This window comes from Podarcis muralis, chromosome 1, assembly GCF_964188315.1.
Source record: "Podarcis muralis chromosome 1, rPodMur119.hap1.1, whole genome shotgun sequence".
NCBI classification, from domain to species: Eukaryota; Metazoa; Chordata; class Lepidosauria; order Squamata; family Lacertidae; genus Podarcis; species Podarcis muralis.
Window position 1 is genome coordinate 41,750,624 of NC_135655.1, and position 23,463 is coordinate 41,774,086.

A 23,463-nucleotide genomic window follows, 5' to 3' on the forward strand; every position below is an offset into this window, starting at 1 on the left:
GACCTAGCAACCCTATACCCTTCCCTGCCCTCTTCCTTCCTGCCAATTGTGTACAGGCCACCCTGTCTATAGGCCCAACATGTAGTTTTGCCCCAGTCACACTTTCTCCTTCCTGTCTCCTTCCTTCAACTTTATGTCCCCACTCCCACCCCAATAAGTCTCTGCTTTTCAGGCCGCTGCAAACTTTATCCAGTAACCTAACTTCTCTAGTACTCTTGTGTCACCCATTCCAAAGCATACAACCCCACCTTCATCTTACTCAGGGCTGGCCCTACTATTGGACAGAGTGAGGTTGTCTCAGGCAGCCGGTTTTTAGTGTCATGAAAGGGCAGCAAATGATTTGTTTATTTTTTAAAGGTTGTGGGGGTTTCTTCCTTGGGTTCCAAAATAACTTGGCCAACACTGGTACTTTGCATGTCCCTTGACTGGCAGTGAACATGAGTCAGGCAGCAACGCATTTTGGACCAGCCCTGAGCACTGTGATGAGAGCCTCGTCTCTCCTTGGCCTCAGCTGCCTCCTGTCTCCTCTGCCCTTTTCTGCAACCCTCTTCCACCTACCCATCCTTCCTCAGGCATCTAGACAAAGTTAGTTTGCTCAGTTAATATGGAGAATATAGATATAGCAGTTGCATTTTGGTGTTTCCTGTTTATTTGTTGTTGTATTTTTCAATATCCTTTGGGGGGGGGGGGCGTGGGGAGAAGTCTCACTCTGAAAATACAGTTGTAGCACCACTATTTATATAGACTGACAAAAGGCTTATGAGTTACCTGGTAGGAGGAGGCGGTACCTCTCTGCGCTGCTTGCCTTAATTTCAAAGCAGCTCCTGCTTCCCTTGCCTGTTTCCATTAGCTGTTTCCTGGGCGGAGTCTTCAAACAGCAGTGTTGATTCAAAAGGAAATAGCTGGTGTGGGAGCAACCTAGGTTATTTCTCCCACATATGATTTTTACAGAGTTGGGGCAATATGCAATACACTCGTTCCATTAAGACAAGGATCCCAGGTTCTGCAATGATATCTCGCCCCTCTCCTCCCTGTGTGTGCACCCTGCTCCCCGCCCCAAATTTGCTCCAGAGGGTTGAGGGGAAACCCAGAACAGATTTAGGGGACATGTGGGGGGAGGAGAAGATATCCTGTTGCACAGGTGGAGATCCAGGTTACCTAGTGCTACTCTGGATATAACCCATAGTATCTAAACAGAAGACATCTCGGCTCCAGGGGCAATATGAGGGCAGGAAAGGAGAGTTAGGTAACCTGGGCCTCATCCTCAAGGAGGATTCAAATTGAGACACTTGTTACTTTTTAGGCATTTGATAAGTTTTGCAATTTGTTTTTATGTGCATTTGACCAAAATGTGACTTCAGCTAGAGAAGCATTTCTTAAGAAAATAATAATTTCAAAATATGCTTGTTTTTTTCTGGGGACCTTAGTTTGTTTTTGTTTTGTTGTCATTTTTATTAACTGTGGCTGGGGAACTCAAAAGCTGGAAATGGCCCAGACCTTCTCAGCTCATAGCTTAGGTTTCCAACTACTACACTACTAGAGGTCAACAAACAATATATCTGTGCGGCTGTTTCCTGATATATCAGGAAGAATAATTACATTCCTAGCCATCTTGCCTCCGTTCTTCATTCTTGATAATTCTGAATTTTGGCCAGCTCCATACCTGGACTTCCAGCAATGTACATAGCACAGACTAAATGCCTACTTCCTTCTCTTTTCCTCTATAAGACAGCAAATTTAATCATATTCCTGCATCTTCATATCCCATGACTGCCCCACAGTGGTGTTAATGATTACCATGCGTAATACAGAAGCACATAGTTATTACTGCATTAGACACTGACACATAATTCTTATATACATGGCATTAAATTCTGCACATTTTTATTGTCAAAAGGAGGTTCTTTCTCGGCCATCCTTTCATTAATGAGTGAATACAATTCAGAAGTGCCTTTCAACAGAATATTGGACAAGACATCTCTGGTGAAGCACATGAGGAAAGTGTTCCCATAGCAACAGAAAGCCAGGAAAGATCGCAGAATTCCTTTCTTTAACCCCCACTTCCTTTAGATTGTCTTTCACAATAGATGCTTCTAATCTAGAGAATCAAAAGAAGTTTTTTGTTATTCAGGATTTTCTTCAGCAAGACCAGAGTGATGGAAATGGATCTTTATCTCAGCCAGTCCCTGATCTTATCTAGGCAATTCCTATGTTCTTAACTAGTTAGTGAGGAGGGTAGCGACAAAGCTTGTTAAAAATCATATTATAATCTGAATTATGTGGCTATGAAGGGGGGTTGACTAGAAGACCCTTGGGGTACATTCCAACTCCACAATTCTATGATTCTGTTAACGTAGTATTCAGTATAGATTATGCCAGAGAGTTCAGAGTGGAATTCTGTATCAATGTGACTCTCTTGAACAGAGCAAGGGAGAAAACTATTCAACCCTCTAGATATAAAATTAGGGTAAAATACATATCTGGTCTTAAGCATGCTCAGGTCTTGTTCTCAGTACAGGGACGAGAAGTTCAAGAAAAAGGAAACAGAACCAGAACACTCGCTCACATGTTGCACTCAGGGCCACAATAATCAGCCAATCATTTGAATAAAGCAATCATTTAGCAAAATGAATGGAGATTATATGAAACAGCAACATAATAAGTCAACTAAAATGAGAAATTCTAGATGAGTGTTCATAACAGTCTCTTGCAGCAAAACCAGCACTACCTTTTGGCACATGAATGTCTTACAAATTTATTGTGGCGCGACCTTTCGTTGGCAAGAGCCTGCGTCATCAGATGAAGGAAGCTTGCAGGACAACAAATTTGTTTGTCTTTTTAAGATGCCACACGACCTTCTTGTGTGACGTTATGCTCGAAAACCGATATAACCCTTGACCAATGTGAGCCTTGCAATGGTCTCAGAGCAACCAGAATATTTAGCATAGCCTGCAATAATTCACCACCTCAATGTGCCCTTTTACAGATAATGGTACAAAAATCTAATAATGTCTCTTTCTTGCCTGGATCAAGAATAGAGAGGGTCCTGTGAGTATGTGTAAAAACTATCCAAACTACAAGGGTAAAATTTACATTAACTGCACCACTCACTGCCTCTAGCCCTGGCTAGCACTGGCATGTGGAGTAAAAACATACGAAGAGCCTACTAGATCAGGCCAATGGCCCATCTAGTCCAGCATCCTATCCTCACAGTGGTTAACCAAATGCCTGTGGGAAATCCACAAGCACAGTCTCCTCTCCTATAGCTTCCAGCAATGGTTGTTCAGAAGTATTACTGCCTCCCACCATGGAGGCAGAGCATAGCCATCATGGCTAGTAGCCATTTATATCCTTATCCCCCAAGAATCTGTCCAATTCTCTTTTTAAGCCATCCAAATTGGTAGCTATCACTGCCTCCTGTGGCAGCAAGTTCCCCAGTTTAACTATGTGTTACGTGAAAAAGTACTTTTATTTTATCTGTCTTGAATCTTCTAGAATTCAGCTTCATTGGAAGTCCACGAGTTCTAGTGTTATGAAAGAGAGAGAAAAAACTTGTCTTAATCTACTTTCTCCATGCCATGCTAAATTTCTATCATGTCACCTTTTCTCTAAACTAAAAAAATCCCAAATGCCATAAGCTTTCCTCACAACGGAGTTGCTCTGACCCCTTGATCATTTTGGTTACTCTTTTCTAAAGCTTTTCCATCTCTACAATTGTCCAAAAGGAAACACAAGCCCTGGTAAGCACGCCTGGTACCCCTGGAATCATGCTCAGAGATTGGGGTGGCGTGTAACAATATTAAGGAATCCAACTTATACAGTACAGTGGACGTTACGTTACCTTTGGGTAACATAACTTTCGGGTTGCAAACATGGCAAACCGGAAGTGTATAATTCTGGGTTGCGAACACACATGCGAAACGCTCTGCGCACCGTGCACATGTGCAGAAGCGCTCTATTGCGCCACACGCGTGCGCAGACATGGTGCCTCTAGATGTGGACTTTTCGGGGTACATAAGGACCCCCGGAATGAATTAAGTTCATGTCTGGAGGGTCCACTGTACCAGTCAGTACAACATTTTTTAATAAATTCACAATCCACAATATTTATTTTGGTTTGAAAATCTGTGAAAACTCCAAATAATTGCATTGGAGAGTAAAAAAAAAAATTTTTTTTGATGTTTGCATAAACTTACACCTTAAATAAAAAAGTAAAAACAATGGTTTACTCCAAATATTACCTAAAAACGAAGAAACTGTGGCATTCTTCAGCAGCCAGTTCAATTAATCTACAACATCCACAGGATTTTAAAATGTTCATGGGAATGAGGGAGGTCATTATTCAGCAAGAGATCTCCATATACCAAAATAGGTGTTCCCAAGTGGCTCACACATATTTATGCCATTTAAATATGCAGAAGGGTGGCGCTGCATGGAGAGAGAAATGGCACTCAATACCTAAGGGTGTGCCTAAGATGCTCCCGCAGAGCGTACACGTTGCTAAACACATTATCTTTACAGTCAATTATAAACACTCATGGGGGCTTGGGGCTGGTGGAAATTCCAGCCACCCACTTTCCCCTGACCTCGTAAGAGATAATCAGAGCCACATATATGTTCATTGGGGAAGATCATCTTAACGCAAGAGTCAGTCTGCTGCTGCCCATAAATTTCTCTCTAGTGGAGCTATAGTACATGAGACTGGTGTAGCAGGTTGACTTTGAACTGGGATTCTCCTGTTGAAACCACAGTTCACCCATGAAGCTGACTGGGGTAGTCTTGAGAAGCCATTATCCCTCAACCTAACATCCCTCCAAAAGTACCAAAAAGTACAGTACTGGATTGCAAAGATTTAGGCTGTAATTCTACACAACCTTAGCCTGCTTAAATCCCGCTGCCTCTGAGTGAACTTAAAAAGTTGAATTGTGCAACTGTAGGCCTTACCCATTGTTTTACCCATTATGTTTCTTATTTCAGCGAAAACATTCAAACCCATTTTTGCACAACCTTTCAGGGGGAGGGTCAGGGTTGAGGTTCAACAAGCTATTTTGTACAACGAAAGTAGAGCATTTTTTTAAATGTAAATGTGCACTTATATAATTGTCCCAAACGTTATCACAATAAAGTATTCCTTTGTACTGAAGAACCAAGAGCACACAAACATATTTCTTCTTCGGTTTGAGTTCTTAAAAGAATTATTCTCAAAAAAACCACACATGTGCTTACGTCAAGGAAAACTGACACATAAATATTCAAGCGATACCAACTTGTCACATGCCTAAAGTTTATTACTATTGTTATATATTTATTATACCTCGGCCTTTTCCCCTGAGGGGACTCAAGGCGGCTGGAAGTGCAGCACCCAATGTTTTCATCTTAAGAGATAATGCAACAAAGCGGAATTGCCCTTCCTGCTGGTTTGCTAAAGGAAAAGCCCCAGTAATTCTGTTTTGGTTAGCTTTGGTTCTGGCGTCACCCCCTGCGCACCAGGGTAGAAAAGAAGCCCACAGCCAGGAAAAACCAACAACCTGCCTCTGTGGTTTTTGCTTACCTAGCAGAGAGCCTATAAAGATGATAACTTGCACCGCGGTGGTAAAATGTCGGTAGGTCTGCTCGTCCCGATATGCCTCCCCTTGCGAAGTCCCGTTGCCGTGGGCGCTTCTGTTGATCCCCGCGATTTGCGCGCTGGACGCGTTCAAAGCGCTGGCGACGGCGTGGTAGGGCCCGCGCTCGCTGGCGTTGACGGAAGCCCAGCTGGCGTTGGACCCCATGGCGAGGGGTCTCTTTCCTGGGCCGCCTTACCTAGCAAGCCCCCCGCGCGGGTCCCGCGCTCCTCACCGAAGGAAGCAGGCGGCCGGCAGGAGCCGCCTCTGTCCGCACGGCAGGCTGCTCCATGGGCTCGCCGCTGGGTTGCTGGACCCGGGGAAGAAGCGCGTCTCGCTTTTCATGCCCGGTGTCTTAGCAAGGGGCTGCCTTCACGGCGCAATGGGGAAGAGGAGAAGCGAAGCTGCTTGTAGCTCCGCGGTTGCCCCATCTGCCTTTGCCCCTGTCCATCCTCAGCGTGTCACAAACATGAGCCCAAGCGACATGCGCGCCATGCTCCTGCTCCGGGGGTCGCACCGCGCTTGCATCCAAAAGGGAAACACCAGCTCTAACCCAGTTGGTGCTGCGCCTTCCAGTGCCAAGCTTTTGCTTCGCGTTCACATCTTTGCACAGGGAAGCGGCATCTCTCTGCCTTAGGCATCCTCACAGACAGGTGCCGTTTGGGTGTTCAGCAAGCCCCAAACTCCCATGTGGGGATGTTGTTTCTCATTGGAATTATGCCACAGTTCTCTTCGGAACATAGCGGCCGAATAGCGCTTGGGTGAACGCGGCCTCCTTTTGCATTGGCATAGCTCTGCGCCGCTCGACAGGCTGCAGCATGAGCAGCGAGCAACTCTCGCCTGCCTCGTTTGCTCCTCGCTGCCGTTTTTCATAGAGAGAGCCAGAAAGAGAGAGCGGGTCATGTGACGCTCAGCTGTGGTAGGGGAGGGGCAGGTTTGTTTTTGTGTGTGTGTGTGTGTGGCAGCCATCTTGCTTTTTGAGAGCTGTCAGTTCAATGTCTGAGGAAAACCCAAGGGCGGGGAGATCGTCTTCAGAATTCAGAAAGTTTATGCAAGTTCCTTAAATAGGAGTGCACGTGAAAAGGGAGGGATATGTAATTCATAACGTTACATTTAGTTGGTTTTTTCAAAAGGAGGGGTTTGTGTGTTTAAATACAATATAGGTGTCTTAGAATACTTCACACTTTCTGGACTAACCCCCCCTTGCAAAATACGTACACCAAAAGCCTTTTAAATATTGCACTTGCAAAATAGGTCATGCATTGTCTAATGTGGATATTGACCTCCACAGTTTTTTTTTTTTTTTTGCAATTGACTACTAGCAGCATGTAGGCAATAAACTCCAACTCCAACTAGAAAACAGACTTTTCCAACAGTATATTGTTCTCCGAATGAATAGAGGTGCTAGGGATATCCCTGAAGTTTTCCTTTGGATGAGAGCACTAGATACTTAAGATGTCTTGGAAGGTTTGTTTTGTTTCCAGATATGCCTGCATAACATAGTGGAAGCAAACAAGAACCCCTATAACATAGCAAATACCCAGATATCTTGTGCAGTACCCCTTCTCCCACTGCACCCTAGAATCCAGCTAACTCTTAACTAGAAAATTATCGATCGCTGCTGTTTCTCTCCTAGTTTAAAATGTGAACTGCTTTTTGCTCAATCTTTGCCCCTACTCCAGGGTTCAAGCGCTGATGGGTATTTCATTCTTAAAACTCCATTAGATATATTCTGAGCCATCATCGTGCTATAAGTTCCCAAGCAACCATCTGGCTTTGCAAAAGTGATATGTCAGAACTGCTAAAGAACAATGGCTCCATTCACATCTCAAACAGGCAGCTAAGAAGGAAACCATGCCTAATTAGGAGGTCCCAGAGAATCAGTAGAGGTGTATTCCTCTGTTACTCCTGGCATAGATCATTCAGGAGGATGACTACCAGTTTCTGTCCCAAAGATGGTCAAGAAGCCAAATTTAAATGAACCAAGATGATCAGCACCATCCAAGAATCTCCAGAGCTAAGTCATGCAAATGTACACTGACCTTTGCTAATTGTCGCAAAGTGGGGCAAATCTAATATGAAGGAATTAAAATGGTAGCTCTCTGAAATAATGTGAAACTATCGTGCATTCAAGGGACACGGGTGGCGCTGTGGGTAAAAGTCTCAGTGCCTAGGGCTTGCCGATCGAAAGGTCGGCGGTTCGAATCCCCGTGGCGGGGTGTGCTCCCGTTGCTCGGTCCCAGCGCCTGCCAACCTAGCAGTTCGAAAGCACCCCTGGGTGCAAGTAGATAAATAGGGACCGCTTACTAGCGGGAAGGTAAACGGCGTTTCCGTGTGCGGCTCTGGCTCGCCAGATGCAGCTTTGTCACGCTGGCCACGTGACCCGGAAGTGTCTCCGGACAGCGCTGGCCCCCGGCCTCTTAAGTGAGATGGGCGCACAACCCTAGAGTCTGTCAAGACTGGCCCGTATGGGCAGGGGTACCTTTACCTTTATCGTGCATTCATAACATTTGTATGGGAATACTGTATATAGAATAATAATATAATATAGAAATATTTACACTGGGAAAGATGAAATATCTTAAGTCTTAGAAAATAATTTAAGCCAGGCAACTTTAATTTAGTTTTCTATGGGGCTTTTTTAAAATCAAAAGAAATTTCAGTAGCTGCCATATAACGCCATCATTTATTTTCCCACTTCAGTTACGACATGCTTAGTGGTTGAAAGATCTGCAATGACTATTGCATTAAAATGTTAATTTAATAAAGGTAAATACTTTTTCGTTAGAAATGTGTACTAAATGACAACGAACCCATATGCTATCCAGAAGTGAGGGGGTGGGTTCCTGGAGTGATGGGTCCCCAACCCTTCCCTCGAATCAATCAAGAGCTGTCTTCTTCAACCTGGTACCTTCCAAATACTGGACTACCACTGCCCTAATGAACAAGGGCCAGTAGTTAGGGAGGATGGCAGTGTAGTCCAACAAACATCTGGAGGGCACCATCTTGGAGAAAGGCGATGATTTCTTTATTTGCATGATTGTTACTGGGCTGTGCAGAGCAGAGACCTGAGGAAGGGCTATGAAGGAAGCCCTTAGTTTCGTTTTGCAAACTGCAACGGGAGGTGGGGCCGGCGAGGTAACTCCGGGCCTCGGCCCAGCAGCGCCTTCCCCGGGCTTCCTCTCGCGCTGCCGCAACGGGCAGCCGCGGTGTTTGGTGGGGCCTGCAAAGCAGGGCGGGAATAGCAGGCCGCGCGGTTCCGCCCACCGCGGCGGCTGCGGCCTGGCTCGGCGAAGTGCAGCCGGCCTCCCTGGGGGGGGTTTCGCTTTCCACCCCCCCACCCCTCCCCGAGCGGACATGGCCCAGGTGAGGGGCCTGTGGCAGCCGCGGGGGGAGGCTGCCGAGGCGTCCCCGGAGCAGCCCGAGAGCTACCAGCTTCGCCAGGAGAACGAGCTGCAAGTGCTGGAATCTATCTACGGGCGGGACTTCCAGGACTTGCGCCACAGCAAGCCGTGGAAGGTAAAAGGCTGGCCTCTCGCGGGCAGTTTCCTGCATGGTCGGCTTCTCATCTCGGGGCGGGGGGCGAGAGGCAGGGCCTTTGCCTGACCAGCCTCACAGAACTTGCTGCCTTATAGCGTTTCCTAAGGTGGTTTCCTAAGCGTTTCTCGCTCGGCATCCCTTCCGTATTTTAAGAACCGAGGCCCTGCTGCTGCCTTCACTTTTCGATGCCCGGGGAGGCTTAACATCCGTCTTCCTCGGAATGCAAAAGCAACCAGCGCCTGCAGTGTGCTACGGAAGGCATGCCAAGGGCAGGGCAGAAATTCCTTCTTACTGTGCATCACTCATTTTATTGGTAACGGGTCATAACAGTTGCGTTGGAGGCGACACGTCCTTACCTTTTAATGATTGCAGTGTAAACACAAAGTGTGCGTCATCATGGAAGGCTTACGGTTAGGAACAGAGGAAGTTGGCTTATGTCAAGGTAGATCCTTGGTCCCCTCTAGCTTGGTGTCGGCTATGCTGGTTGCCAAAAGCTCTCCATCTTTCCTACCTGGGGATACCTGGGAATTGAACCTGGGACCTCTTGCATGCAAAACATGTGATCTGCCAGCAAGCCACCCTTTCCCAGTTGTTTTCTTGTTTTGTTAGAGGCCTGTTATTCTTTATATTACTTGCAGACGGAAGTTTCAGCTGGCTAACAAAAGTCAGTCACAACTTCTGGACCATTAGTGCTATGACTTAAATCTTAAAAAACATTTTAAATAATTTAGCAAATAATGCGTGTTAATACTGCAAGCCCTGAGTTTATTGTCTCGTCTTGCTTTATCAATGTTCCATAAGATGACAGTTTTTGACTAATTATGCTTTGGAGATGTCTGGCCACATCACATAGTCAGTGTATCCACACGTTCAGTATTGGAGTTTTTCCTCAGAATCTTCACAGAACTCAGATAGTTTCACAATTTGTGATTTACCAAATTTAATGTAGTCTCATCGGTGAGCTCTTGTGTATTAGGAGACATGTCAGTCATCTAGAAAGCATAGTCACTGTCACAGGCAGGCAGCAAAAGCAGGAAATTAATTGAAATCCTGGCTGGCAATCATTCAGGGTTGGTGGGCTGTATCCAGATTTGCATCTCACAAGTTGTGCAGAGAAAAACAGGTTTTGGAACCTGCCTGTTCCTGAAATTCAACCTTGAGTAACTACTCTGGGGCAGGGGGGAACTGTCTTGTGAATGCAGCCTAGGGTTATCATTGTTGGTGTCTCTACACTGATAATGTCTAGTGTGCACAGCCTGAGATATCTCAAAATATGGTTATTATTAGCCATCATTTGCTTTCTCCCCAAGTGAGCAGTGATATAATAAGTATCCAAGGGAATTGTCATTTTCTGCTCCTCCCAAGTGTCCCTGTTAAACTGTGAAGCATCTTGTATGTACTAAAGTGAACACTAATAATTTCTCTTGTGTGCTGTCATAATTAGAAGGGTTATTATTCATGCTGGTTTCCCCAAAGACTATGTTCCCAACCCCATGACATTTGTGTGTGACACTTGAAACACGTGTTTTTTAACATAATCTGCTCATGCTTTTCCTTGAATGCAAACGCCCAAGTTATTAAACTACTATTACATGTGTATGTCAGGAAACCATATTCCATCCCACAAATGGCATAGTTCCCCCCCGCCCCCGAACTTCTCCCAAATTGGAGTTAAACTTTGGGAGTCTTGTTTGAAAACAGTGGTTATCTATTTTAAAACATTTTTACAGGGTTTGTTGCAGTTTAATGTATCTAGGAAACAGAATTCAGAGCTTTTCAGATAGGAGCAGAATTAATTCTTGATGACTAGGGATACTGAGGAGAAGGTTTAGCCTGCACCACAGTGTTCTCCTCTTGCTGCTTCCATGCATATCAATGTTTTTCGTTTTTAAGAGTAAAAATAATGAGGTGTAATTAGGGGCAATGTTGCAGTGAAGGCACCCTCCCCCCATAACACTGGGTGACCTGAATCTCTCACTGACTATGAGTTTCTGCAGGGGTGCACTGAGAGAGATGAATTGCTCATTCTTCCTCTGTATGCTTCTATATCCTGATTGTTATAGTCACAGGCATTTTGCTAGTTAAACATAATTTGCTGCTTTCTTTGGCATTTGACTTTGAGTGTATCTGTACCTGTAGTACCCGGCTCAGTCCACAAATCAGTTAAAATACTCAGATTATAGAATTTCCAGAGTGATAACTGTGTTAATCTCTTGTAGCAGAAACTATCAAAGAGTCTTGTGGCACCTTAAAATTTATTATGGCATAAACATTTGGATTATGAAGTGTCCCAACCTCTTTTTCTGCTGAAATGACTCTTGTATGAGTACAGGGTGGTTTGTTGGTAAGGAAGCCAGTTGAAAATATTATATCTGAGCTGATGCAGTAGTGGACAGAGAGAATGCAAGACTGGGGAGCGAGAGCAGTAAACACAATCCTACACAAGTCAATAATAAGGTCAAGGACTCCCTTGCTCTTCTATAATGTGACCACATAATATCGTGAGTACAGTGGTACCTCAGTTTTTGAACATAACCTGTTCCGGAAGATCATTTGGCTTCCGAAACGTTTGAAAACCAAGGCGCAAGTTTCCATTGTGAAAATTGAAAAACGCACAGCGGAAGCCGTTTGAAAACCGAGACTCGTTTGAAAACGGACGTGCTCAATTACTTCTGGGTTACGTACATATATCTGTGGTTGGCAGCTAATTTTTAACTGGTCATAATTTGCATTGAACAAAGGCTGAAGAGCTAACAACACAGGCACTGCTTTCTGACCCATCCATCTTGGATAAAAGAGCTCTTTAACTCCATCCTTTTTGGAGCGGAGGCATTAGCAGAGCCCTTCCTTTGTTACATACTTTTTAAAAGGAGGGCTTTGTCAAATTCTCTATTGTTGTTCACACTGAGGAAGAAGGAGTTAAAGCTCTACCTATGTCTCTGGGTCAAACTACACACAAAGGACAATTAGATGGACAAATGCTGGTAGGAAAATAGTTGAACAGCCTGATCCACTGCCTTTTCCTAATTTCAGCCTCCTGTGGTTGGTTTTCAGGCATATCTGTCTGTCATGCACAGTTTATCTCTCTGCTTGTGTTGAAGAAAGCCGTGGAGGTTGCTTAACAAGACAGTATCTCTGCTGGGAGCCAGACACAAAGCCCCTGAAGGCTTCAATGAGCTCCCAGGCTGCCAGCTGCTTTCCTCTAATGTAGTTAATTCTTATATCTTTTAAAATTGTTTCAGGTACAGCAGCCTCCAGAAATCAAACTAGTTTTGCGCCCTCAGGGCTTGACTGGTGACCGTGAAGTCTATGCCAAAGTTGACTTGTGGGTCCAGTGTCCCCAAACTTACCCTGATACGTAAGTAAATAGCAAATCTATTCTATTCTTCCCTAAGTAAGAATAATAATATACCTGTCCAGTTTTTGTCATTTAATTAGGCATATTGAAATAAGATGTCTGTGTGAGTTGCATTTCTGTAAATTTATTCAAAACATGTTTCTGAGTGCGTGGAATAACTGAAGTAGTGCCTCATACTGCCGACTCCCAAATCAAAGAGAGTGATATTGATATTACAACATCAAACGGAATAGTTTCTCTTTTATTAGGATTCACAGTCAATTCCTTCTAAAATCCCATCCTGTGTCCTCTCTGAGTTGTTTCCTGCCATGCATATTTAGAAATTTAGCATGCACAGGTTACAAACATGATGGAATTCATATTAGTCTTCTTAGAAGAATGCTGGCCATAGAATGCTGGCCAGTTTTTGTAATTTGACAAGATTTCTTTTGAGCCAGCTGCTTATAAAAACAGGGTGAATAAAAACTATACACTTTTGAAGTACTGCTTATTTGGATGGTGTGCTGTGAATGCTAGCATATAACTGCCCAAGGATCTGCAAATCTCAAGTCTTGTCTCTGGTTACTCTTTCCCCTCCTCTAGGGTTCCAGAAATTGAGCTTCAAAATGCAAAGGGGTTGTCAAATGAAAACATTAACTTGTTAAAATCCAGACTAGAGGAATTGGCAAAAGAACGTTGTGGAGAGGTGAGCGTGTTGATTTTGCTCTTGATATTGAACGACATTGTCATTATAGCAAATTTTGTGTGTGCACCTTTATTGTGATTATGTTTGGTACTATGTGCTTCTAACGCATTTTGATAGTACCCACTGCATTGCAGGGTTTGTGCCTAGCTAGGTGTAGGGGAGGCCATATCAAGACTTGGCCTAGCACAATAAAGCTCATTTGACATGTCATTTCAGATGGTCGTGAATAATAGAAAGTGACCCTATTGAAAGTTGACAGAAATGTCTGTTAGAAGCAAAAGTGAATGACGTCATTCCCAGGCACCCCATGAATTGAGTTATTTCAGTTCATAAATCACACAATAGCATACAGTGGTGCTCTGCAAGATGAATGCCTCGCAAGACGGAAAACCCGCTAGATGAAAGGGTTTTCCGTTTTGGAGGTGCTTCGCAAAACGAATTTCCTATGTCTTGCGAGTTCCTGCAGGGTTTTTTTTCATCCCCCCCCCTTTTCCCAAGCCGCTAAGCCGCTTATCAGCTGATCCGCTAAGCCGCTTAACATCTGAGCTGCTAAGCCGCTTAACAGCTGATCCGCTAAGCCGCTTATCAGCTGATCCGCTAAGCCCGCTAAACTGCTAATAGCGCTGATCCGCTAAGCCGCTAATGGGCTTGCTTCGCAAGATGAAAAAACCGCAAGACGAAGAGACTCACGGAACGGATTCTTTTCATCTTGCGAGGCACCACTGTATTCATAATAACTGGTTTAGAGTCGGGGGATACATCTGTATTGAACGAGGTTAGGTTAATCCCATGACTTAATTTAAAACAAATCAAACCCATTATGTGGAGTCGGTCTTTAGATGTTTAGCCAAGAACAGTGGAACTTAATCTCAGTGTGAAAGTAGACGTGCTTAGTTCTCCACTGTTTGTAAGGTTAAGCTTGAGAAAGTTAAGGGACGTGAAGCAGAGCCTTTTCTGGCTGTGACAATAATACTGTTGCACTATCTTCCCAGAGGACCTGTTTGTACTGGTTGGCATTTTAACTTTTATATTGCTCTCAATTGGATGCTTTGTAGGTTGGTGGGGCTTGTTATATTATAGTATTATGAGTTGTTAATGTAAAAATAGGATATAAATGTATAGTATAAATATAAATTGTATAAAATAAATTGGGTTGTTTTTTTAAAAAAATTGCTACTGCGCATAGCATCTCCATCCTACTTTTTTACTACGCAATATAAAAATCAAAAGATTAGCACAAATAGGAACAGATCTGTTTTGCAAGCAACTGCTTTAATATTGCTACAGCTAGCATGTCGGAGGAAGCCTTTCCTGTTAGCAGCCATCTGGATTGTATCTATTTTGATAAATTAGAAAATCCAATTTTATTGCTAGAGGAAATGAACATTGTACCAGCTGAATGTTACTTTTCAGAACTAAGCAGAAGTCTTGCTAACCGCCCTAGTCCATCCAAATGTTTTCAGCCAGTCAGAACTAGTCATATCCATATCATACATTTAAAGCACATGGCTTTCCCCAAAGAATCCTGGGAACTGTAGTTTGTTAAGGAGGCTGGGAGTTGAAGTTCTGTGAGAGTGACACTAGAGTTACCATGGTCCTTTGAGTGTGCCTTGAGTGGTGTGGTTGTGACCAAAAGCAATTTCCCGCAGTTACAAATACAGATTTGGCCTTGAGAAGGATAATGATATTTTAATTCCTACAACAGTTGCAATTTAGAGTATATTGTCGTTTACAGAAAAGAATGTTGATAATCACCTGGTACGTGGAAAATCTTGATTATCTATTCAGAATACTTTTAATTCTATACTTAGATGAAGATGAATTCATGTTCAGATCTTATTCACGAGGTAGACTGCATAATTTTAAAGAATTCAATTAGTGTGATTGGGAATTAAATTCTTCTCTTCCCTGATATGATTAGTGTTTATAATGTCATCTTTAATTGTCACCATTCTGACAGAATATCGTTAATAATATTCCACATACATTATCTAATGATTAACATGAATGTCAAATACTGATTGATGATCAGATTAAAAAGGGAGGAAAAAATAGATGTGGCTTTCCCCCCAATAACTATGCTCTAAAACACACTGCTGAGAAGTGGTGCTGCTGCTTTTTCACCAGCATCATTTAGGCACATATAAATGTAATACTAAATTGGTTTCATGCATGGCTGTTTTTAGTGGCAAGTAATGCGTTCAGCAGAAGCAGTTTGGATTTTCAGAACTAAAATACATGCAAAAAAAGATGAGTGGTTGTGCATTGGCTTTTATTTTGCTATGTTTGGCAGAGATTTATTGGCGCTGGCATTGAGCTCCACTGAAGTCACTGGTACTCGCTCACAGGCAAATACAATTAGAACACACTGCAAACAGTTTGCTAAAATCAGATTTTGCATTTGCCTTTCCTCTCCAGGTGATGATATTTGAATTAGCAGATTACGTACAATCATTTCTCAGTGAATACAATAAACCACCTTTAAAATCTTTCCATGAAGAAATGCTAAAGAATCAGCAAAAAGAACAAGAAAGGCTCGCTCTGGAAGAAGAGCGGCGAATCCAAGACCTTAGGAGGAAAGAAGAGCAGATGGTGAGAGCATGAAATTTAAGATATCTGTCCTGCCCCACCCATTTCATATGAGCACTCAATCAGCTGGAATCTCTGGTTGTGAACTATTAAAATCGTGTTTGTATCTGAAAACAGTGGGATGAAGATTGCACATCTCGTTTAGTGAGTCCCTTTAAAAAAAATAAAATATGCTTTTGCTGTGTTTCCAGAACAGCAACCCTTTTACCTCATTCTGTTTTTGAATCCATCAAGATTTGAAAATGGGAGAGATAGATGGTAGTTGGCCCTGTTTGTTTTCAAAATAAGTCATGGCCTATTGTACCTGCAGATCAAGCCCATGTGGTCATCCGCATTCCTCTTTGCTGATGTAAGGAAGTTAAACTTTAGGTGACCTTTTGAACTTCATCAAAGATTTTGACCCAGTACTATTATTTGCACTATTTCTGTAGTAGCCTGTCTTTAACATGTAGACTTGAAACTAAGTTTAGTTAAGAAGCTCTGTTTTGGTGACAAGTTTTTCCTTGCATTCTCTCTTGGCAGATATTTATACTGTTTATATATTTATACTGTTTAAGGATGTCTGCTTCAGCAGATAAGTTTTCTTAATAAACTCGTACTGAAGCAAGATTACAGAAAATTTCATTGCAGTAATGTTTATTTCAGCAACGTGAAATTCTTGATGAGATTCAGAGAAGGGAAGAAGAAAAAAGAGAAGAAAGAAAAAGGAAAGAAATAGCAAAACAGGTATTTTCAACATTCTCCTTTTGTAATGCCAAGTTACTAGAAGTGGTTGTATCATAACTATTGGAATTCCTTACAAATTGCTTTGAAACTTCTATGTCTACAATCTCATTTTGGAGCCTGCAAACACAGAAATAAAGATTTCTCCATACCAGAAGCAGGTGGACAGTGAGATTTCAAAGTTATGAAGACATAATTATTCCCTATCCCCATGTGACAGAAGCGTAGTGTGTATCAGGGTTGAGGCAGAGAAGCAATGCTGTTTGTAGTCCCTATAGAGTTGCCGTCTATGGCTTAATATATATTATTTAGTCAAGTAGATTTTGTGCGGTGTGGATTCTGTATCCATCTGTCCATTGCTTAAAGTCCCCAAATGCCTCTAGCATGGGTTGCTTTCACCCTTGGATGTTACACAATAGTGTTACTTCTGTTATTCCCTCTGGTGTTGCTGCCGTTGCTGTTTATTTATCACCTTCCATGTATGTCCCAAGGCAGTGTACAAAATATACAGGCATCACCCTTCTTGTGCATTCAAAGAACGCACGACCGTGCATGCACACATCACTGAACCTGGAAGTGCACATAATTGATCATAACACTGGGAGTAATACTGCAGAAGAAACAATACTGAATCTTTAAGGAGATGCTGACCAACCCCCTCTCCAGAAAACCCAAAGTGGAGGTTCATAGGGGCTTTGCATGTTTAAGTATTTAAAGGATTGGGGTGCAATCAAGATATCCCCTGTGTTTCTGTGTTTCCAGGAGCGTTTGGAAAGCGCTGCTTTGACAAACCAGGAAATATCTGTCGGTAGAGATATCACAGGGAACAAAGTAACGTCCAGTTTAAATGGAGGTGTTACAGAACATGGAGGGAACAATAAATACCGTGCAAATTCCACAGGGCGTTCCAAGTATGTATAGCTGTCCTTCTGAATGGAATGGGAGTGTTTCAGTGAAAATGTGTGCACTTGCACCCCATTACACAATGTACAAGCACACATACAAAGTTATCAGCCTCTGGTTGTGCAGATTGATTTGTAGGCAGGCATACTGTACTTATGCATAGCACTAACAATCTTACAACTATACGTAGGGGATGTAAAGTCATTATTTGCTTTACAAATGTTTCTGTGGAGTACTAGGGGCCATGTCCCTGCTTGCTTTCCACCTTGTCAAACCCTCCCCATTCCCAACCCACTAACCCCATTCCCACCCCACCTCATGGCACTGCTGCAGCCAAGTGGGACGAATAGTTGGTCTGGCAGGAGGATTAGCATGGGGAAGAGGCCCAAAGAGGTGGCCAGCCTGGAGATCTGCTGCTGCTACTGCCGTATCCAGGCTGATTGTTAATTCTAATAGGCAGTGGTGGATTACTAGACTAGCTGGCTGCCACATCTGGGCACCTTCCTCATTTCTGTGCTGTTCTGCCACTTTTCATGGTAGGTTGTGGTGGCCTATCAAACCAGTTGGCCACTGCTTCTGGGCATCTTCCTGCCGTGTCTCTCATCACACTGTAGTCCACAGTGTCATCTGTCAACCATGCAAACTGCTGTATGGTGACAGATGAATACAAATGGACACACAGCACACCAAGCACATCAATTACCATGCTGTAATTTTTAAAATAAGGTTTTCCTTTTGAGATGGAGATCTCAGGAGTGCAGGTTTATCAAAGAGGTTTGCAGGATTCGTGCCCTGCCTGGCGGAATATAAAATTGGAGTCGCAGTGACTGGCACTCTAACCACAGGCCTTTGCTATGTGTTGCTGTAGCTTTTCTGAACATTTTAAATAGCAACAATTGAAAATGCCACTGAACCTAATGCTGTTGAAAATACATGAACTTGCTGTTAAGACTGTTCACTTGTAGGAGTGCTTGGGGCCACTGAATTAAATTGCTTTTCTTGAGCATATATGAGCATCTCAAAACATAATTGTGTTTGATTGCTTTGTAGGAGAGAGCGTCAGCATTCAGCATGCAGTAGTGAAGAATCTCCGGGAACTTCTGAAATTCTGAATTTCAATGCCAGTAGTATTGGTCTACTCAGGGTACACAAAGGAAAGTGCATAGGTAAATGGAAGAACTGCCATGCATTGAGAACCTTTGGTGCGTTTTTTCTATATAGAAATGAGGGAGCAATGAAAGCTGTATTGGGTTCGTTCACTGGCAGTACGGAGTCGAAGCTGTTCAACTATGTGAAACAGCCTCTTAATATTAGAGTTAAATGGTTTTAGTTGATTTTTTGAAAAAACCAGCTAAAACTTTAATTGTGATTTAATTAATAAGGGCACACATTTGCTTTACTTTTGAAGTAATTTTGACTCTAGTGAGTTGCTATGATAGGCAATAAAACAAATACAGTCAAACCTCGGTTGTCGAACATAACCCGTTCCGGAAGCCCATTCGGCTTCTGAAATGTTCGACAACTGAGGCGTGGCTTCTGATTGGTTGCAGGAGCTTCCTGCACTCAAGCGGAAGCCGCTTTGGACGTTCGGCTTCCAAAAAATGTTCGAAAAATGAAGCATTTACTTCCAGGTTTTCAGCGTTCAGGAGCCAAAACGTTCCAAAACGGAGGTGTTTGGGAGCCTAGATTTGACTGTAAAGGTAAAGGGACCCCTGACCATTAGGTCCAGTCATGACCGACTCTGGGGTTGCGGCGCTCATCTCGCTTTATTGGCCAAGGTAGCTGGCGTACATGACTAAGCTGCTTCTGGAGAACCAGAGCAGCGCACAGAAACGCCATTTACCTTCCCGCCGGAGTGGTACCTATTTATCTACTTGCACTTTGACGTGCTTTCAAACTGCTAGGTTGGCAGGAGCAGGGACCAAGCAACAGGAGCTCACCCCCATCGCGGGGATTCGAACCGCTGACCTTCTGATCGGCAAGTTCTAGGCTCTGTGGTCTAACCCACAGCGCCACCCTGCATCCCTAGGTTTGACTGTACTAAGGTACAATTTAAGAAACTTCCATTTACATTAAAGATCACTTCTCTAGCACACTTGCTCACATGGGGAATATATGTGCCAAGGATCCAAGGAAAAGAATAAATGCAGGAGAAAGAGCTATATATGTAGCCAGTGCTTTGCTGCTGCTGAAGAGACAAACCACATTTTAAACTGAATAGTGGCTTGTCCCTCTTGCAATTAGAAACATTGGCAGTAATGGCCAGCAAAGCCTAGTGGCAACTCTCTGCCTTGCCTGGGTGGCCTTCTTTTCCTATTTTGACAGTGAAGATTTAAGTTTTCTCATTCCAAGATTTTTATGAACCTTTGCCGTAAATGCAGCACCCAAATTCTACCAGTTTGGTAGAATTGTTGAAAGTCATACAAATGTTGAACGAACTTCCTTTTGTGTGGCTTTTAACTGTTTGAAGGAATGTTGAAAGGATGTCTTGGCCAACATAGAGGTTTACAGGAGTAGCTCATTATAATGATCTTTGTTAATCTGTAAGCATCTGCTTCGAAAGCGGAAGCATCCACACACAAGCCTTTCGTATTTCTCTGTGCAGACAAGGATGAGCAGCTTGGTAAATCAGTCTACAATGGTTTGGAGTTGTACACTGGCAACTTCGTCCTGGTCCACGAGTGGGTACTTCAGTGGCAAAAGAAAATGGGGAAATTTCTCACAAGTCAAGAACAGGAAAAGATTGAAAAATGCAAAAAGCAGGTAATCGCCCATTTGTGTGTGTTGTTCTGCCTTGTGCTCACGTGGGCACTTCTTAATACTGAAATAGTAGTGGATCATTGAGAACTTGAAAGGACCTCATTGAAAATGATGTTACATTGTTCGGCTTCTTGAGCACTTATGTAGAAACCTGCATCAATTGTTTTTGGAAAGAATCATAATAAAACACAAGAGGAATGTCTAGGGAGTCAAGAGAGTTTTTTTGCTAAGGGCTTTTAAAACCTGGAGGGATGTAGGTGTATATTTTGGCTTTTTGTATTGGCTCAGTTTACCTGTAAGAGGTGCAGCCGTGTATGAAAATCTCCTTCATGATTCAAACTAAAAAGCACACACAAAGACTTTTGGGGACATTTTACTACTCCAAGCCAAATTTCAACATATCTCTGGGCAGTAAAATGACCCCCAAACAAATCCATGTGTGTGTGGTACCTGTAGAAGGGCATGTAAATCTACTTCCTGGGATCAGTTTTTGTTTGTAAAACTCCACAAGGCGGCTGCTGCTGCTGCTTCTTCTTCTTCTTCTTCTTCTTCTTCTTCTTCTTCTTCTTCATCATCTGAATACTTGCCATTGGGTAGAACAAAAAAGCACCCCAGTGGCCAAAATCAACAAACTTCTTTGGATTTATTATTATTATTTTTTGTCCCAGGTTGTGGTTGTGGATTCAGAAAAAAGACCTTTGTGTATGGGTACTTAAAACTGCTGCTCTGGGTCAGTTTTTACTGTAAAACTACTTTCCCTAGCCTGCTAAAATGGCTCAGACCAAAATAAAAATATCCCAAATGCAAAATCAGTTGGGATTTTTAACTTTTATTTTTTCCCCATGTGCTTTTTGTGTACAAGCAGAAAGCTATAAATGGTAAGTGGCTGGAATTGGGGGTGTGGCTTATTCCTATGCAGATATCGGTGCCCTAGGTGGACTTCACTGTAGACTACTTCTGTGTAAATTCTGCAGTGAAAAGTGCATCTGGGACAGGATTTTGTCCACCATTGGGCATCAGGGTAAATGAGAGGTGATACAAATGTGAGTCACTGGATTGGTTTCTTTTGAACAGATACAGGGAGCAGAATCGGAGTTCAGTTCTCTGATGAAGTTAAACCACCCCAACATAGTCCGCTACCTGTCGATGGCCTTTAAAGAGCACAGTGACTCAATCGTGGTGGACATTTTGGTGGAACACATTGGTGGAGCCAGCCTTTCTATGTACTTGGACAAAGAGATCCCCCTTCCTATGGATCAGCTGCGTCACTACACAAGCCAAGTTTTGTCTGCCCTTGACTACCTACACAGCAATTCAGTGGTGCACAAGGTTCTGAGCGCGTCCAGCATTCTGGTGGATAGTGAAGGAAATATCAAACTGACAGACTACAGTATTTCCAAACGCTTGGCGGATATCTGCAAGGAGGATGTTTTTGAACAGCCCAAAGTTCGGTTTAGTGAGGATGCCTTGCCGAACAAGCCAGGGAAGAAAGGAGATGTTTGGCGGTTAGGGTTGATGCTGCTTTCTCTCAGCCAGGGACAGATTACCACGGAATATCCAGTCACAATTCCAAATGATTTGCCTGCTGACTTTCAAGACTTTCTGAAAAAGTATGCGCCTATCTAATTATTATTTTTTACGCTTTGCCGTCAAATAAAAACATATACATTTAACAAGAATGCTTATAATTCAGCATAAATTGGGCTGAGGATTCATGGTACAGTCATGCCTTGGAAGTCAAACAGCTTAGTTCCTGAACGTTTTGGCTCCCGAACGCCGCAAACCCGGAAGTGACTGTTCCTGTTTGCGAACTATTTTTGGAAGCTGAACGTCCGACGGGGCTTCCAGGGCTTCCTGCAGCCAATCAGAAGCGACACTTTGGTTTTGGCAGTCGAATGGACTTCTGGAACGGATTCCATTCGACTGCCAAGGTACGACTGTATTTTAAAGATAGAATCATAGAATTGTGGAGTTGGAAGGACTCCGAATCATAGATCCTGAAATAGTGTCTTTGCTTTGCAAACTTTGCTTTGTAATCTTTGAGTACAATATTACAAAGCAGTTTGCAAAGCAAAGGAACTATTTCAGGATCTGGGTTGGCAGTAGGGAACTCTTGCTACAGGCCTAGTTAGGCCTACCAGGCCCTCATTTGGCCCATGCAATCATTCTCGCCAAGCCATGCCCACCTGCCTTGCACCTGACATTGTTTATGGCATCAGGTGCAGGACCACTAAAGATGCATCTTCAAGGCCATGTGCGCAGCGCTTCTTCAGCACTGGTGGTCAGCTGATTGTTGGCCCTTGCATGCCCAGTGCTCTGCAAAAATGGGTCACCAATGATCTGACCTGGCATTGAGCAGCTTCCCATGTTCCTAAAACCATTGTTAAACATACATTATTTTGAATTTCATTCAGGTGTGTTTGTTTGGAAGATAAAGAAAGGTGGAGCCCTCAGCAGCTATTGCAACACAGTTTTATAAACCCACCACAGGTAGTTGTGATGGAAGAAAGCCCAGAAGGTAAATAGTCAATCATATAAGATTTATTGTTGTTGTTGTTGTTCCTTGATGGCAACTTTAAAATGTTCATAGAGGCAGAAAGTAAAGCCCTAGGAGGAAATAACTCATTAAACAAAACATATTGCATACATAGATAAGAATAAAAGCAAAATTGTTGAAGTATATCAACCAACCTCCAACTTTAGCCTGCTGTTCCACATTGGCATCTAAGAAAGGAAGAATCCATGAAAGCTCATGCTATTTCAATGCAGTCATAGTCAGCCTTAAACTTAAATAAGACGTTTTCTTTAAAAGACACAATAGGCAAGCATTTGAGCACTGGAAGTAGTCAAAGTACAACACTGAATCAGATTTCAGTCATTTTATGGAATTTGGCTCCTGACTACATTATTTTCTTGAATGGATTGTTATCCCACAGGGCTGCCCCATCCATGAGGCAGGCCGAGGCAGCTGCTTCAGGCAGTGGAATCCAAGGGGCACTGCCTCCATGGGTGCCTGCCACCAGAGAAGCAAGGAGAAGTGGGGATGGCTTCTGGCTTCTGACAAGATGTTGTGGACCTCTCGCAAGATCTTGCCAGAACCCAGAAGCTGCAGGTGCGCAGCTCCACTAAGTGAGGCTGCAGCGGAGCGGATGGCACCTTCCTGTTTTGCCTCAGGTGATGAAACAGAATAGGCTGCTCCTACCACTAGTGCTTTATTTTTTTGCCTGTGGGGATAATTTCCTTCCTTCCTTCCTTCCTTCCTTCCTTCCTTCCTTCCTTCCTTCTATAATGAGCTTGAAAAT

At 43.2% G+C, this 23,463-nt stretch overlaps 2 protein-coding genes across 3 annotated transcripts in view; one reads left to right on the forward strand and one right to left on the reverse strand.

Moving 5' to 3' along the window:
* Nucleotides 1-6,829, reverse strand: part of GPR176 (G protein-coupled receptor 176) — a 32,862-nt gene extending 26,033 nt beyond the window's left edge. The window contains exon 1 of the mRNA XM_028722223.2: nt 5,552-6,829. Coding sequence (XP_028578056.2) covers nt 5,552-5,771 — 220 coding nt within the window. The 5' untranslated portion in view covers nt 5,772-6,829. The remainder of the gene's footprint in view (nt 1-5,551) is intronic.
* Nucleotides 6,830-8,808: 1,979 nt separating this feature from the next.
* EIF2AK4 (eukaryotic translation initiation factor 2 alpha kinase 4) overlaps nt 8,809-23,463 on the forward strand; it is a 49,713-nt gene continuing 35,058 nt past the window's right edge. Inside the window, exons 1-10 of one of the 2 annotated variants that reach the window (XM_028722253.2) lie at nt 8,809-9,122; nt 12,386-12,501; nt 13,084-13,186; nt 15,605-15,778; nt 16,421-16,501; nt 17,261-17,409; nt 18,452-18,567; nt 20,007-20,164; nt 21,236-21,771; nt 22,576-22,679. In XM_028722253.2, coding sequence (XP_028578086.2) covers nt 8,961-9,122; nt 12,386-12,501; nt 13,084-13,186; nt 15,605-15,778; nt 16,421-16,501; nt 17,261-17,409; nt 18,452-18,567; nt 20,007-20,164; nt 21,236-21,771; nt 22,576-22,679 — 1,699 coding nt within the window. In that variant the 5' untranslated portion in view covers nt 8,809-8,960. Of the gene's footprint in view, nt 9,123-12,385; nt 12,502-13,083; nt 13,187-15,604; nt 15,779-16,420; nt 16,502-17,260; nt 17,410-18,451; nt 18,568-20,006; nt 20,165-21,235; nt 21,772-22,575; nt 22,680-23,463 lie in introns of those variants that run through there. The other variant, XM_028722235.2, reaches the window with a different exon arrangement.